At 43.1% G+C, this 15,880-nt stretch overlaps 1 protein-coding gene across 1 annotated transcript; it reads left to right on the forward strand.

Annotated features, from left to right (window-relative positions):
* Positions 1–1,169: 1,169 nt before the first annotated feature.
* Positions 1,170–12,774, forward strand: LOC139465282 (EGF-like domain-containing protein 2). Its single transcript, XM_071246962.1, has 11 exons — positions 1,170–1,255; positions 2,648–2,733; positions 4,426–4,551; positions 5,396–5,527; positions 6,207–6,397; positions 7,939–8,081; positions 9,426–9,574; positions 10,278–10,371; positions 10,732–10,900; positions 11,474–11,597; positions 12,455–12,774. The coding sequence occupies exons 2-11, from the start codon at positions 2,682–2,684 to the stop codon at positions 12,670–12,672; spliced, it is 1,398 nt and encodes a 465-aa protein (XP_071103063.1). The 5' UTR covers positions 1,170–1,255; positions 2,648–2,681; the 3' UTR covers positions 12,673–12,774.
* The last annotated feature ends 3,106 nt before the right edge of the window (positions 12,775–15,880 follow it).

A 15,880-nucleotide genomic window follows, 5' to 3' on the forward strand; every position in this document is an offset into this window, starting at 1 on the left:
GACTAAAAGCATCTGGATCATTCGGAATTCTAGATGCGGTTGCACAGTGGTTGGTTGGTTGTTTTACGCCGCACTATATGACGGCGGTCTGTAAATAATCGAGTCGGGACCAGACAATCTAGTGATTAATATCATGAGCATCGATCCACGCAATTGGGATCGATGACATTCATCAACCAAGTCAGCGAGCCTGACCACCCGATCCCGTTAGTCGCTTTTTACGACAAGCATAGTCGCCTTTTACGGCAAGCATGGGTTGCTGAAGACCGATTCTACCCCCGAATCTTCACGGGTCGGTTGCACAGTGGCATAGCTAATAAAATTTATAATGGTCATATTTGAGCAATAACGGCAGTTCATCTACTGTGAAGATATATTTCTGAGTTGACGATTATGTCGAGATGATGTTGACACGAATCGGGGTTTATGCCTAGCCATCGGTGAACCTCAAAATACCTTCTTTTTGCAATTAGGCCTTGGTGAAATTGATCTTAACCAATATTCGACTCTGTGGGATTCGGGGTAAGAACATAGGTCCCCAATTGCAACAACTTGTGCCTGGCGATTAAATAGATCGGGTGGTCAGGCTCGGTGACTTGAATGATTGCATGTCACCGTATCCTAATTGCGTAGATCGATGATCATGATGTCAGTCACCGGATTGTCTGTTCCAGACTTGATTACTTACATTTATTTAGTTAGAGTTTTGCTGAGTGCGTCATTGAACAATCAATCAAACAATCATTTTTATGAATATTCGAACCAAAAGAGACACATTCTACCCCTGTCGACACAAATATTTAAGAGCAATATAACTTTGCCAAGCGGATCAAACAAAGTGACGTCAAGCTATATACAAAAAGTGGTATGTTCTGTCTTTTGCTTATATTGAAATTAAATCATCGATCTTTCTTGGTTCAGTTAAAAGAGTAACTTTCCCACTGGTGTGCGAATCTTGTGCAAATCTGTGAGTGTACCGCTATAGTCATGGCCCGCTGAACCTGCAGGGGGGCGGGGCTGTGTCCCCATGTGACTCGAGTTATCATTCCCCTATTCTGACCAGCAATATAAGACAAATCGAACTGCATGTTCCTACCACGTGATATATTTACTAAACTGGTATAAAAGCGAAAAAGTTATTAATATATCTAGTATTGCCGACACGCATAAGAAGACGCACATAAGAAGACGCCAGTCCAGTAAGCACTCGTGCGGTGAAGCCAGTCGTCTTTCTTCACGGCAAACGTCTGCAGCGGTAAGTACAATTGTCTATGTCTTATTCAAATGGTGTAGATGATGATGATGATGATGATGATGCTGATGATGATGATTACTATCATTTTTATTTATTTCTTATTGTTGTTATTATTATTCTATCGATTCCTACAATTTCCTACAAATGTATGACTACCATTTCAAGTGTCTCCCGCCGTGATGTTTCCGAAATATTGTTTGAACTGGCGCAAATCTCTACTTACTAACTCTCTATGATATTGTGTATGGGTGGGTTGCAAGCAATCTCTGGGTAAGCAAGTATGTCTTTTGGAGTAATTGTTTGTCGCCAAAAAAGTATATTACGTACATATTCGAGACGTGCATGTTTTGTGCCGGTGCAAGAACTTTCTCTTTTATCCATAATATTCATGAATTAAGAATCCGTATCACCTCTTGCCACGTCTACAAAAGCTGCTTTCTTGTGGGTCCTATTTTTTCTTTTCCAAATAATCCCACATGTCAACTATGCGTAACATAGTTCATAATGATGAGTGTGAGTGAGTTGGGTTTAACGCCGCTTTTCACAGTATTCCAGTTACATCGCGGCGTGTCAGCTTAATGTGGGAGGGAAGCCCCAAGTGATGTAGGTCTCAGACGTTAACACTTCGGTGAAACCCATGAGCACGGGTATGGTGTTGACAAACCTTGAAACATAATCGGGGATTCGAACCCACAATCATAGGTTTCAGGCGTGCCCAAGGGACGCAACTCTGCACAGCGAATCGCGGCGCCTTAGACGACTGGGCCACTCGTGCCCCTTTTAACGATGAAAGAAAGCCAGTGACGCAGGGCATAGACGAATGGATTGAAAGAAAGAGTCACAATCGGCGTGAATCTTGGATTCGAAACCGATACCACCTAAGGGCGGTCGGGTAGCCTAATGGTTAAAGCGTTCGCTCGTCACGCCGAAGACGCGGGTTCCATTCCCAAAATGGGTACAATGTGTGAGCCCATTATTAGTGTTCCCCGACGTGATATTGCTGGAACTTTGCTCAAAGCGGCGAAAAAGCAAACTCACTCACTCACTGTGAGTAAGATCGCAATGAGGTATACACATCTCCTTCCTGTCACGTCTTCAGCAACCCATGCTTGCCGTACACGGTGACTATGCTTGCCGTAAACGGTGACTATGTTTGTCGTAAAAGGCGACTAATGGGATCGGGTGGTCAGGCTCGCTGACTTGGTTGATGAATGTCATCGATCCCAATTGCGTGGATCGATGCTCATGATATTAATCACTGGATTGTCTTGTCCCGACTCGATTATTTACATATAGCTGGAATATTGCTGAGTGCGGCGTTAAACAACAAACCAACCAACCAACCTTCCAGTCTCACTGATCTCACACCTGATGTAATGTTTTCCATGCCAGCCTTTTCTTCTGGTCGAGACATCTGCACACCAGCATGAAGTTGAGCATTCCTCTCCTTGCCGTGGCGGCGCTCCTGGTAGCATCTGGTAGGTTACTTCTTTGTCGGTGACTGTATTCTTAATCTTGGTACATAAAGATACATAAAGATTCATAAAGATTCATAAAGTTTTAACTGTCCAACGGAGAAAAATATTGGTCAAAGTGACATCACATCACAATTGTCAGAATTGCATGTCCGTGTTATATATCATCATCTGACGTTTTACGCCTCAGTGGCCTCGCTTCCAGCTCTGTGTTTGTTTGTCTGTCTGTTTGTTTGTTTGTCTGTCTGTCTGTTTGTTTGTTTGTTTGTTTGTTGTTTAACGCCGCAAACAGCAATGTTACAGCTGTATGACGGCGGTCTGTAAATAATCGAGTCTGGAACAGACAATCCAGTGATTGACATCACGAGCATCGATCCACGCAATCGGGATACGATGACATGCATCAACCACGTCAGCGAGCCTGACCACCCGATCCCGTCAGTCGCCACTTACGACAAGCATAGTCGCCTTTCACGGCAAGCATTGGTTGCTGAAGACCTATTCTACCCCGGACCTTCACGGGTCTCTAGCTCTGTGATTGTCCTTGCCACGTATAGAATAGGTCTTCAGCATCTGTTATACACACAGTTATAGTGCTGTTCAAGGCATGTTTATGTTAAGTACGAGTGAGTGAGTGAGTGAATATTGCTTAACGCCGCATCAGCAATTTTGCAGCTATTCGCGGCGATATGTTGAGCACGAACACTACTATATGTTTAATGGCTGCTATTCGGGGGTAAGTGTTGTTTAGTTATTATATCAATAGCATTACTGCCGGGCAAAGGGTATACACCCATATTTGATGCAGGCTAAAACTGAAACAAACAAGAACGGGTTATTCGAAGGTGCTGTATTAAGTAAAGGTATCATAGTTGTATTTTGGACGTTACGTTTGCAGTGTTTCGGCGACTGTTTTGCCGTTTTGACAACGTTTGTAATTGTTTTGACACATCCAATTTACAAGTGTATAGTTTCTTGTCTTGAGAGTTTATGTAATCCTACCCTGGCACACTATAGCCGAAATACTGCCGACATAATTCACTCGTAATCACAACCTATAAGAGATAAGATAAGATTAAAATAAGATAAAACTTAATCATACCAAGGAAAATTCATTTTGCACAGTTGAGTAGCACTAAAATATCTGATATTAAAATATGTACATAAGAATATAGGACACTTACTACTATAACCACGAGTACAAACGTGTAGAAAATTGACAGTGACGACAAGGAATGGTATTTCAAAAGTATATATATTTATATCACAACAAGAGTAAACTTTAATAAATGGAGAACGACAGGCTAAGATTTGTGTACAGCGAACTGTTAAAAAGTATCAAACAGATAAACATTTAGATGACTTATACTGACTGGTATGAATGGTTTCCGGGCCCAGTTCGTTTTCAGTATCAGCAGAAGGTGGAAACTGATATGAAGTATATGACTGCTGTCATTTAGTATCCTACGCGCCTTTTTGACAATTTGCTGCTCATAAGTTTCGCTGATGTGTTGAAATTGGGTACCTAAGGTTTGGCATGCTGTATTTAATATTTTATGTATTTTAGATTTATTTGCAACAGACAGGCTCCCATACCAGCAGTTAGAGATATGGATCTATATGCCATGCACAGAACAGACTGAAGATAATTCCAGGGCGTTAACATGTGTCTTATCTACTCCTTTGTATTCCTAGTGAATGGGGACTTCCACTGTGGTCGGAGTGACGGTCTATGTCAAAATGGTGGTAGTTGCGACCTTGATTCTGGAGTGTGTGCGTGCGCCGCAACCTTCACAGGATACGACTGTAGCGCCGTCACAGGTAAGTAGCGTCACACCCTACATGTCTGAATAGACCCGGCCACCTTCACAATATATGACTGTAGCGCCGTCACAGGAAAGTAGCGTCACACCCTACATGTCTGAATAGACCCGGACACCTTCACAGTGTATGACCGAGGCGCCATCACAGGTACGTTGTGTCACACTCTACCTGTCAGAATAGACCCGGACACCTTCACAGTATATGACTGAGGCGCCGTCATGGGTAAGTTGTGTCACACTCTACCTGTCAGAATAGACCCGGACACCTTCACAGTATATGACTGAGGCGCCGTCATGGGTAAGTTGTGTCACACTCTACCTGTCAGAATAGACCCGGACACCTTCACAATGCATGACTGAGGCGCCGTCATGGGTAAGTTGTGTGAGAGATCCCAAAACAATCATGAGGCCTTAGACCTTAGACGTATCCCCGTTTGTCAAATCCCACGGGCAAGGGTGTGGTACTGACTAACTGAGTATCATCATCAATGCGAATCTGGGATTCCAGCCAAAGATCAGAATCTTGGTTCGCTAAAGGCGCGCAACTGTCAACATAGGTTTGTACTAATCAGATGGAATCCGTTACCAAAGTTAACTTCTTAGAATATAGCTACAGTAGAATATTATTTAATAAACATCGATATTAGCGTACAAACGACTAAAAATAACTACATGTATTTCAAAAGTCCCAACTACTGTACTAGAGATTACTACTCGATAAGCAAATGCTTTACAACGAATTAGCGTTTTTCACTGTCAAACAAAGCTAAAGATCAATATTTGTCCTATACAGACGCGGAGATTACACGTGTACATTATATTTATCGCATTTACTTTTACAGCTGAGGTAGACCAGGGGAACTGCAATTCGACTTCTACTTGTCAGAACGGGGGCACCTGTCACAGCAATGGAACATCATACACGTGCCTTTGTCCAGAGGAGTACATCGGGACTGACTGTAGCACTCTCCGCTGTATGTACGATCTCACGTATCAATTTACTGTATAATAAGAAGATGCAATATGACCATTTATCACTTTACTGTATAATAAGGAGATGCCATATCTCACCATTTGTCACATTCAAGTGAATAATAAGGAGTTCCTTACCATATATCAGTTTACTGTATAATAGTAGCCATTCTATTTCTCACCATTTGTCAAGGTAATAGAAAGATAAGAAGTTCGTCACCATTTATTAATTTTCCTGATATATAGGGAATTCCAACATCTTACATATGTCAATTTAGCAGAATAATTAAGGGCTCGTCACCAGTTATTGCACTGTTTGTTTGTTGTTCAACGCTGCACTCAGCAATATTCCAGCTATATGACGGCGGTCTGTAAATAATCAAGTCTGGACCAGACACTCCAGTGATTGACATCATGAGCATCCATCCACGCAATTGGGATACGATGAAATGCATCAACCAAGTCAGCGAGCCTGACCACCTAAACCCGTCAGTCGCCTCTTACTACAAGCATAATCGCCTTTTTCGGCAAGCATAGGTTGCTGAAGACCTATTCAAATAAGGAGATCACATCACCATCTGTCTGTGCTGCTGTATGCTGAGAACCTCCTCTATCTCACCAGATGGTTACAGCTTAACAACATAGAACGTTGATGCCTCACGCTTTGTATTTCTTCCTCAGATGAAGTGACTTGCAGCCCAGATTTAATGACCCTTGACATCACGCCGTTTGTACCCAGCTTCACGGGAACCATATTCGTGGAGGGGAGCCAAGGAATGGCAGATTGTACCTTTACCGATAACGCAGGAGTCCATCAGATCAACATCACAGACATAAACGCCGACTGCGGCAACGCTACCTTTGACAGCGCTGTGAGTACAGTCAGCCAGAACCAGTCCACCGTGCTTCCGAGATTTTTGTTATAGTACTTACGATGTAGGCATAGTTATTACGAATCCGTTCTTCCCGAGAATGTTGTTAAAATACTTACGATGTGCATGTATGTCAGTCAAAACGATTCCACCCTTCTTTCAAAGAATGCTGCTTACCAACAAGTCGATGTCATCGACAGAATAATCAATTGACTGATTTAATATTTATTAAACTGTTTCAACAGCAAACTATGGCAGAACACGTAGTAACTCACTCACTCATTAATATCAAAGGGACCACTAATTTTAGTTCGTTATAAGCATATAACCGTAGTCGTTATAAGCATATATGCAACACATACAGCCAATGGTCGGTACCAAAAAGACCAGTTTGTTGTATCCGCCAGTTCGTTATAAGCGTTTTCGTTATAAACGTAGTTTACTGTACTAACACATAGACAGAGATCATATTAGATCACCATTATTATTTACCATACACGTGTGTGTTTCAGGTCTGTACATCTTCTCAGAAAGTCAAACAAATGTTATTCTGTAGAAACTCGAGAAAAGTCATAGAATTAAAACTTTGGGCTAATTATAGTATTCAACTGAATATGAAGACTGGCGTTTAAATATGTCATAATTCTGAGTGAGTGAGTGAGTTGGGTTTCACGCCGCTTTAAACAGTATTCCAGTTATATCGCGGCGTGTCAGCTTAATGTGGGAGGAAAGCCCGTAGTGATTCAGGTCTTAGACGTTTACCAGTTCGGTGAAACCCACGAGCACGGGTATGGTGCTGACAAACCTTATTGGGGCGAACCGGGATTCGAACCCACAATCATAGATTTCTAGCGTGCCCAAGGGACGAAACTCTGCACAGCGAATCGCGGCGCTTTAGACGACTGGGCCACCCGTGCCCCCCTCATAATTCTGAACATCACCCAACCTTTAAAACGCTTGCATATTATTGTATTGTCCTCGGGGACTTATTCAGTTCCGGCAGACTGTGTATGACTTAAAATTCATAACCCTGAATTTACTTGGGAATTGACTATTTAATATTTTGAGGTTGGGGGATGTCGGAGCGAGGATTATTCGTATGTTATGCAAACATAGTTACTTATATGAATGATTTCCTTAAAATAGTGTTCGTAACGCAACAGTATAGTCATTAGACATATAAACATATTTATGAGAGAATGAAGCCTATACATGTTACATATACAATGTACTAAATCTTAATCTTGTCATACACAATTTCAAGGGTATTTTACTCTGTGTCATCTAGGAACAGCATTTACTATTAGTTCACACGTTAGAAAATACATTAAAACGAGGCCATATTTATAACACCTCATCATATATGTATATAGTGACATGAATGGTATTTTTTTTCATTACCTGAGTAATAAATGTAGATCTGGCAGCCTAATGATACATACATTTCAAACGCTGGTCATATGGGCCTCGGATGACACGTTGATTTCCTAACATGTAGGAAGAACTTCCTTCACCACTCACTCGCACACTCTCCTTTACAGGCAGGAACCTCGACTAGATGTTTCTACGTTCTCTTCAACCCAAATACATTCACGTCACGTGACCAGAGGATTTGCGCTGTCTGTGGGGCTGGTGACACCATCAACAAAACCATCGGTGCCGTCAATGTTACGGTCATAGACAGGTAACATGCCCTTATAAGTACATAATCATTTACTGAACAGATTAACCTTCATCTGTAAATTCAATACCCAAGAGAACGATCATTCTCGATATTCTGCCCAAACAGATTCCATAGGGCTTTAAAGGCAAATGAAAATTATATGACTGGACCACTGAAATTCAGTGTGTTAACGAAGTGGGTACTCACGTCCTGCTGTACTAGTAGCAACAGCCACTAACACGATTTGATAATAAAGTAAGTTTGTGTTGCCCAGCGCTGCACCCTGCACCACTCCGGCCATATGAAGGCGGCAAATATTTAAGTTGCCTCACAAAAGTAGTAATTGCATAAAATAACAGTCGTGGCTTTGTTGAAGAAAGACCTTTTTCTTGCAACCATTATATATCTCTTCACTTGGGGGTAAACATATATTGAGTGAGTGAGTATGGTTTTACGCCGCTTTTAGCAATATTCCAGTAATATCACGGCGGGGGACACCAGAAATGGGCTTCACACATTGTACCCATGTCGGGAATGGAACCCGGGTCTTCGGCGTGACGAGCGAATGCTTTAACCAATAGACCACCCAACCGCCCCTAAAAAATATTCTTATTACGGGGCCTGAGGCAGATCTGTCCCACGTCTCATGACCTAACGTGTTTTCCCTACTGGGGTGATTCTTGATTGATATGAGCATACATTGAAAATATTAGGACAATTCCAATTGTTACCTTGTATATGATATATCAAGTCTTTGATTGGCATTTAGAAGTTGAAGACATGAAACTTTTAAGGATAACAACAGGTGCAGTCACCTTTCTTTGTGACGTTTCTGGGCTTCGTCTTGCCCCTTCATCAATAGAATTCACCAAATGAAGGGGTAAAAAGTAGCCATGAAACGACATGTTATCCATAACAGTTTTCATATATCTTCATACTTTGTCATATCATATCATATCATATCATATCATATCATAACATGTATTCAGCAGGTACTAGTTTCAGCTCAAATGCGGTTTTATGTGTTCACTGACCAGGGGATCTGTTTACCTTCCAATCATCATTCTCAACTCTCTTGGGAGTATACAACCCAAGTTGCCTTCGGGCCTTAGAGGGTTTATACATCCACCTGACATATCGGGTACCTATTCCCTGCTGGGTGAACAGAGGCACTCTTGCCCGGGGATACACCACACGTTTTAACATGTACGTCTTTCTGTTTCCATCAACTGGTGATCGACCACGTGGGTCCTTTTGAGTGCACAGGATGTATGTACTGTACACTAATACTAATTGAATGAGTAATTGGGTTTGTTCAAAAGATAAGGAGCTTGTTGCATTTCAACTTGGCTTGTCTCCCCGTAGTGACCTCGACAGTCGTACTCTGGGGAACACCCCCCTGGACTCGGATGTGGACATGGCTCTGTACGTGAATGGTTCTGCCGTCACCTCCCCCCTTCAGCTCGGGGACCTCGTACTCATCAACATCTCACTCTCGGACGAGGGACTTAAACGTAAGTAAATCACTGGGAATCAGTGAATGCCATTTTATGCCACAGTCTACTTTGTTGATTTTACGCCGCATTCAGCAATAGTCAAGCTATATGGCACGGCTATTTTTGACCGGACAATCCAATGATTGATAGTATGTGCAACGTCCAAGCCCGTCAGGGAACGATGACACGACGAGAATCGCCGTACAATTTACCTAACGTGCTTCCCGATCCATTTGATGGCCTCGTACAAAGAGCATAGGTTGTTGGGATCACCCCCACAGGAGCCAGACAGAGCAAATCAAGGCAGTGTTTTTTGTCATGGGCAGTGATTCAATAGGGAACAGCCCCATGCATACAGGTGACACAATGCATCTTCTGAGGCCAAACATATACCAAGGAATTATTCTTCGCCTGAATCCCTTCGGGGATATAACTGTGTATGCTACAGTCTCCTAGTGATATACTAATATACCTATAATGTATATCTTTACCACATTCAGCACACATTCAGCTAATGGATGCTAGTTGACGAAAATGCTCTGAGGTGTCATGTCCTAAAGCACACGGGTAACCCTGAATGCGACATTAGTGTAATAATATAGCATTGCTTGGAGTGGCGACCTGACCTAGATGCCGTGGTTGTGCCGAATCCTTGTCAATAGTTTATCGGCGTGCTGTGTAATGATGCAAAGTTATAGTAACAAGTTTGTTTTCGTCCCAGGCTTTGATAGCATCCGAGTAGAGAGGTGTGTGGCCACCAATACCCTGGCGGCCGATAACGTAAACTATAAGGATGCTACATTCATAGAAGGCAGGTAAGTGTCATACAACATCATCTGTTTTAAATATGTATACCGTGGGTCCTGCCAGCGTCATTTTCAGTCAAAATCGTCCGGATATTGAATTGTCCGGACAACTGAAAAAAGTGTCTTGGTTGAACAGTTATCGATGGTGGTAAGACGAACAATATTGTAACCGGAATTAGATGACACCAGTCAAGATAAATACGAAATGAATAGATAGATACAAACCTTAACATACGGCAATTGCTTCGGCAGTCGGGATCTTTGTTGGTACGATAATTTGATGCATGTTTATAAAGCGGACTTAACTTCAACTCTTTCACTAATACATGTAGCGCCCTGACGACTAAATATGTCATGTCTCGTCCATAGCTGCAAGTCAACCGACCTGGGTCTGCTAATGGTCAACGACCTGAACGGCACGGTTACCGGAGGACCGGAGGTCACTTTCGGCTTCTCGGCCTTCAAATTCATCTATGGTTCTTCTGTCGACGTCACGTGCGCCATCAGAACCTGCCAGAGAGCGTCGGCATGTGCCCCGGTACGTTCCCTGTGTCACGTGACTACAGAATACAGTGTAGGGGTAGTGGGGTAGCCTCGTGGCTAACATTGTGGCTCATCATGCCTGATGGCCGAGTTGATTCTCCACATGGGTACGATGCGAAAGCTTTTTCTGGTTTCCTCCGCCGTGATATTGTTGGGATATTGCGACAAGCGGCGTAAGACCACACTCACTCCAACTAATTTTTTTGTCCAAGAACCGCTAAACACACCTTCATGAATGTACTTTGAATTTATATCAGTGCTTAGGGTAAAACGGAATATCTTTTTTAATTCTGGTTTCAAATTTTCTGCTCTATTTTCCCATCCACTTAATATGTATAATTAATAAGTGATACAAAAAAAGGTCGGAGTTCTTTGAATTAAGACGAAATGAGAGAAAATAAGTTTTTAATAAAATTCAAGAAAAAGAGTTCTACCCTTCTCCTTCCCCTTCTGACTCGTTTTCCATGCTTTAATCATTTTTTACTCATATAAGAAATGTTGGATGGGCGGATTCTGGAACTCAGTTATCTGTGAGTACCTGTGAATAACGTGAATGAATGCGTTGCAGGTAAACTGCACAGCTGGAGAGAACACGGGATATGGACGACGAAAGCGACAGGCTGAGGGGAGTGAAAACAAGGTGCTCCGGGGGATGTACACTATCGGAGAGCGCCAAACGTCAGACACCACGGGTACGAGCGCACACGCAGTGTAACCCCTCCTCCTCCTCCCCCTCCCCCCCCCCTCTCTCTCTCTCTCTCTCCCTCTCTCTCTCTCTCTCTCTCTCTCTCTCTCCCACCTCCCTGTCTCTCTCTCCCCTGTCTCTCTCTCTCTCCCTCCCTCCCTCTCTCTCTCCCCTACCTCTCTCTTTCTCTCTCCCCCTCCCCCCCTCTCTCTCTCTCTGTCTCTCTCTCTCTATCTCTCTCTCTCTCACATACACACACATACAAAATTGCATCTCTCTCTCTTGTAATATTCCTATGTAAACTGCCAACTGAAATGAAACAAACAAACAAAGTTTATTTGATGGTGCTGCATTTGGTTCGGTTTCATAGTTCTGTTTAATGTTGCAGTGTTTTGACGATTATTTTCAAAATGGAAACGTTTTGTTAACTTAGGGGTCAAACACAATTTTCAAGTGCATACTTTCTTTTTCCCGGTATTTTATATGAAAGTCCCGAAAGGTAATCGGCCTGTCAGTGTAATTTGGTTTGGCAGAATAAGACGCTGCGTGTTGTTTGTGTATTTTTTTCAAAATAACAGAGCATGAACATTTGATGAATGGTGCACGTCGTTTAGATTCATAACAGCTGAGTGGGTTGTTGTACTAGACTATGGAAACTGGAAGGGACTTTCTCGACATTCGTAATCTAAACTCTTGGCACGGCTTATATGTTTTAAGTGCGTGGTTACTAAAATGCATTTACCATAATTTTTCTTGTCGAGATAGCATGTTTGTCAGATTTGCGCATTCGCCTTTTGGAAAAAATACAATCTTCTAACATGAGAATTGGGTGTCTATCTTTGATACATGCGGCGCTCTTTTCAGCTGTCCAGAAGAAAGAAGACACGGCGGAATGTGCTATGGACTCCGAGATGATCACCACTGTGGTGGCGCTGTCCGTCGCGCTCGTATTGGTGCTCCTCCTCTGTATCATCCTCATCGTCAAGGCCATCCTCAGCCGCACCACCGTCTACCGCGACGACACCAGCAGCTCCACCACCCATCTGCCACACCTCCCAACTCTTGTTAGCAACAAGATGTAAGGACAGATCTGCTGTAAAGGCGACACCTTTATACTGATACTGGAATTCGATTAACTCTGACCAACGTCTAATATCTTTTCATTATCTCGAATAAATATACCTCTGCATGTCATCAATATTGTGGCGTTCGTGTTGTCAATAACGTACATCCAAAATGTTTGATCAATACATTATAAGAGTGAGTTTTGCCGCTTTGAACAGTGTCTGGTGTTATCTGTGTCTGTTTAATGTGGAAGGAAAACCAATGGTAACGCAGGGTCGAAGATGTTGTCCATTTTCAAAATTCCACAGAGCACGGACGCGGCCCTGACAGATAAAGGTTATCTGGTACTAAAACAGCAGATACTGGCACGGCTAAGGGACGAAACTCTATATGGCGAATTGCTGCGCCTTGGATCACCGAGTCACTCGTTCCTTTTCCCATGCTGAGATAAAATGAAGGCTTGATACATACGACCGCCTGACCACAACGCGTTTCGATAGGTTTGCGCCTTTGTCTATGTTGGCTTCATAAAGTTTACGGAACACAAACCTTGATCCTCTGTCTAAGGAAGTTGTTTTACATTTTAGACTTGGCCCATTGACCCATCTATAAATTCACTTTTCAGTGTATACACGGAATCGTGCATGGACAATTTGGAGATAAACCTAGTGTGTTTTCAAATTAAGAGGTTTCGAGCGTAGATTCCATATTAGAAAAGGTTATCTCCAAATTGCCCATCCATGAAACATGCCTTTATAGATGGGTCAGTGGGCCCTCGGTTATCCAGGTGTATGCAGAGCGCTGAATTACGGGGGTATTGGCCTTCCATCACTGGAGTATCTGCTCTCGGTTGTTTCAGCATGTCACACTGCAGTCTCGAATATCTGCCGAAACAGATTCCATTAAACGTAAGCGGGAAAATAGTGGTAAAACATATGTGGTGACACCAGGTGTTTGCAAAAAAGGTGCCACGTGTCGCAATTTATTCAAACACGATGATACCCAAACAACGTGGCCATGCATTGGACTGTTGTTCAATTTACATATCAGTAATATAATAAGTGACTATTGACTGACTATGGTTTTACGCCGCTTTTAGCAATATTCCAGCAATATCACGGCGGGGGACACCAGAAATGGGCTCCATACATTGTACCCATGTCGGGAATCGAACCCGGGTCTTCGGCGTGACGAGCGAACGCTTTAACCACTAGGCTACCCGACCTCCCCAATATAATAAGTAATAAGTTATACACAAGCATACACCTTAAGGAAACAAAGATGAAAGGGTGTGGAGGATCCTTGGTATTCTCTGACGATGCTGAGTGTTGTTAATTACAACTATTTATCCCTTGGGCGGTGGGTAGCCTAATGGTTTAAGCGTTCGCTTGTCACACCCAAGGCCCAGTTCGATTCAACACATGGCTAATTGTGCGAAACCCATTCCCGGTGTCCACCATCCTGATATTGTTGCAATAGCGGCATAAAACTATACTCACCCACTCTTTAATTATCGGGAGCTAATATTGATAAATGGAACTTTTTTCATTGTCAGTGGGCATTAAGTGAAGAATTATAACTAATTATAACTAATTATAACTAATTATCTTTTCTTTTCATATATTTTGGGGGGCACGGGTGGCCCAGTCGTCTAAGGCGCCGCGATTCGCTGTGCAGAATTGCGTCCCTTGGGCCTTAAATATTCATTATCCCACGTCACGAAGTGGAACATGAAGGAGGATATAGGAATGGGTGTTTCTGGTTTGACATATCCATCCAATCTGTTATTAAAAAATCTCTCTAACTATGATTTGTGTAAACAGACAAATGTTTTCAAGAGCCTAATTCCTGATCACATATATTCCTCTCTGTAAAATATAACCTTGTTTTGTTTTTTTTCATCTCACTTGTTTTATACGGCCATGTAAGCTTCTTCATGACTAGACAGGGGCACAGGTGGCCCAGTCGTCTAAGGCTCCGCGATTTGCTGGGCAGAGTTGCGTCCCTTGGGCACGCCAGAAACCTATGATTGTGGGTTCGAATCCCGGTTCGCCCCGATTATGTTTCTAGGTTTGTCAGCACCATACCCGTGCTCGTGGGTTTCACCGAAGTAGTAAACGTCTAAGACCTGAATCACTTCGGGCTTTCCTCCCCCATTAAGCTGACACGCCGTGCTATAACTGTAATAATGTTAATAGCGGCGTTACTCACTCACTCACTCACTCATATATTTTGCGTGAAAATAGTTATGAGACGCCAGAATACTTTCGGCTAACCTCACCCTATCTGTAACCGGACATAGCCGATCGTGTTCAAATAGGTCGGAATACAGCATATATTATTTTATATTTCATATATATTTTGTTTAAAGGCTGTTGTCGGTGATTCCTGTTGTTCTGATCGACAACCCACACAAAACATTTGACTCATGTCGTTTCATTCAATTTGTTCATCTTGTCAAAAGTATCGCACCACCAAGATCTTTTGATAATCAGAAGAGAGAGGTAAGGAGAAGCTGGAAGGCGAAACAAAAGCAATCAAAGTGTTACTCCAGACACGATTCCTACCATCAGTGTGGTGCAATAAAACCTACTCTTCTCAGACCAATTAATCCTCCTCAGTGGCCCCGGGGGCACGGGTGGCCCAGTCGTCTAAGGCGCCGTGATTCGCTGTGCAGAGTTGCGTCCCCTGGACACGCCAGAAACCTATGATTGTGGGTTCGAATCCCGGTTCGCCCCGATTATGTTTCTAGGTTCGTCAGCACCATACCCGTGCTCGTGGGTTTCACCGAAGTGGTAAACGTCTGAGACCTGCATCACTTCGAGCTTTTCTCCCACATTAAGCTGACACGCCGTGATAAAACTGGAATAATGTTAAAAGCGGCGTTAAACCCAACTCACTCACTCACTCACCTCAGTGGCCCCAAGTTCCAGTGTGCTCGAGCCTGTCACCAGGCTAAACGATGATGCATGTATTGGGGCGAGAGGAGTGGACGTCTTATTGGACTTCTGGCCTTTAATCCTGCTGCATTTAGTCGACGCCTGGTGGTGCTAAGTGATACTCTGATGTGGGCGTGCCAGTGATGACGAAGAACAGTGCAAGTTGAAGTTAGTAACCGTTTTGCCTGGCAAACGGAAACTGCCCTCTCTGCCACTGGTCCTTCGTGGACGTCCTGAAGTCCCTCACATGTCCAGTCAATGTGTGCTTTCTAATGAGTCAGCTGAT

This window comes from Haliotis cracherodii, unplaced genomic scaffold (genome assembly GCF_022045235.1).
Source record: "Haliotis cracherodii isolate W230 unplaced genomic scaffold, xgHalCrac1.p SCAF_18, whole genome shotgun sequence".
Classification (NCBI taxonomy): Eukaryota; Metazoa; Mollusca; class Gastropoda; order Lepetellida; family Haliotidae; genus Haliotis; species Haliotis cracherodii.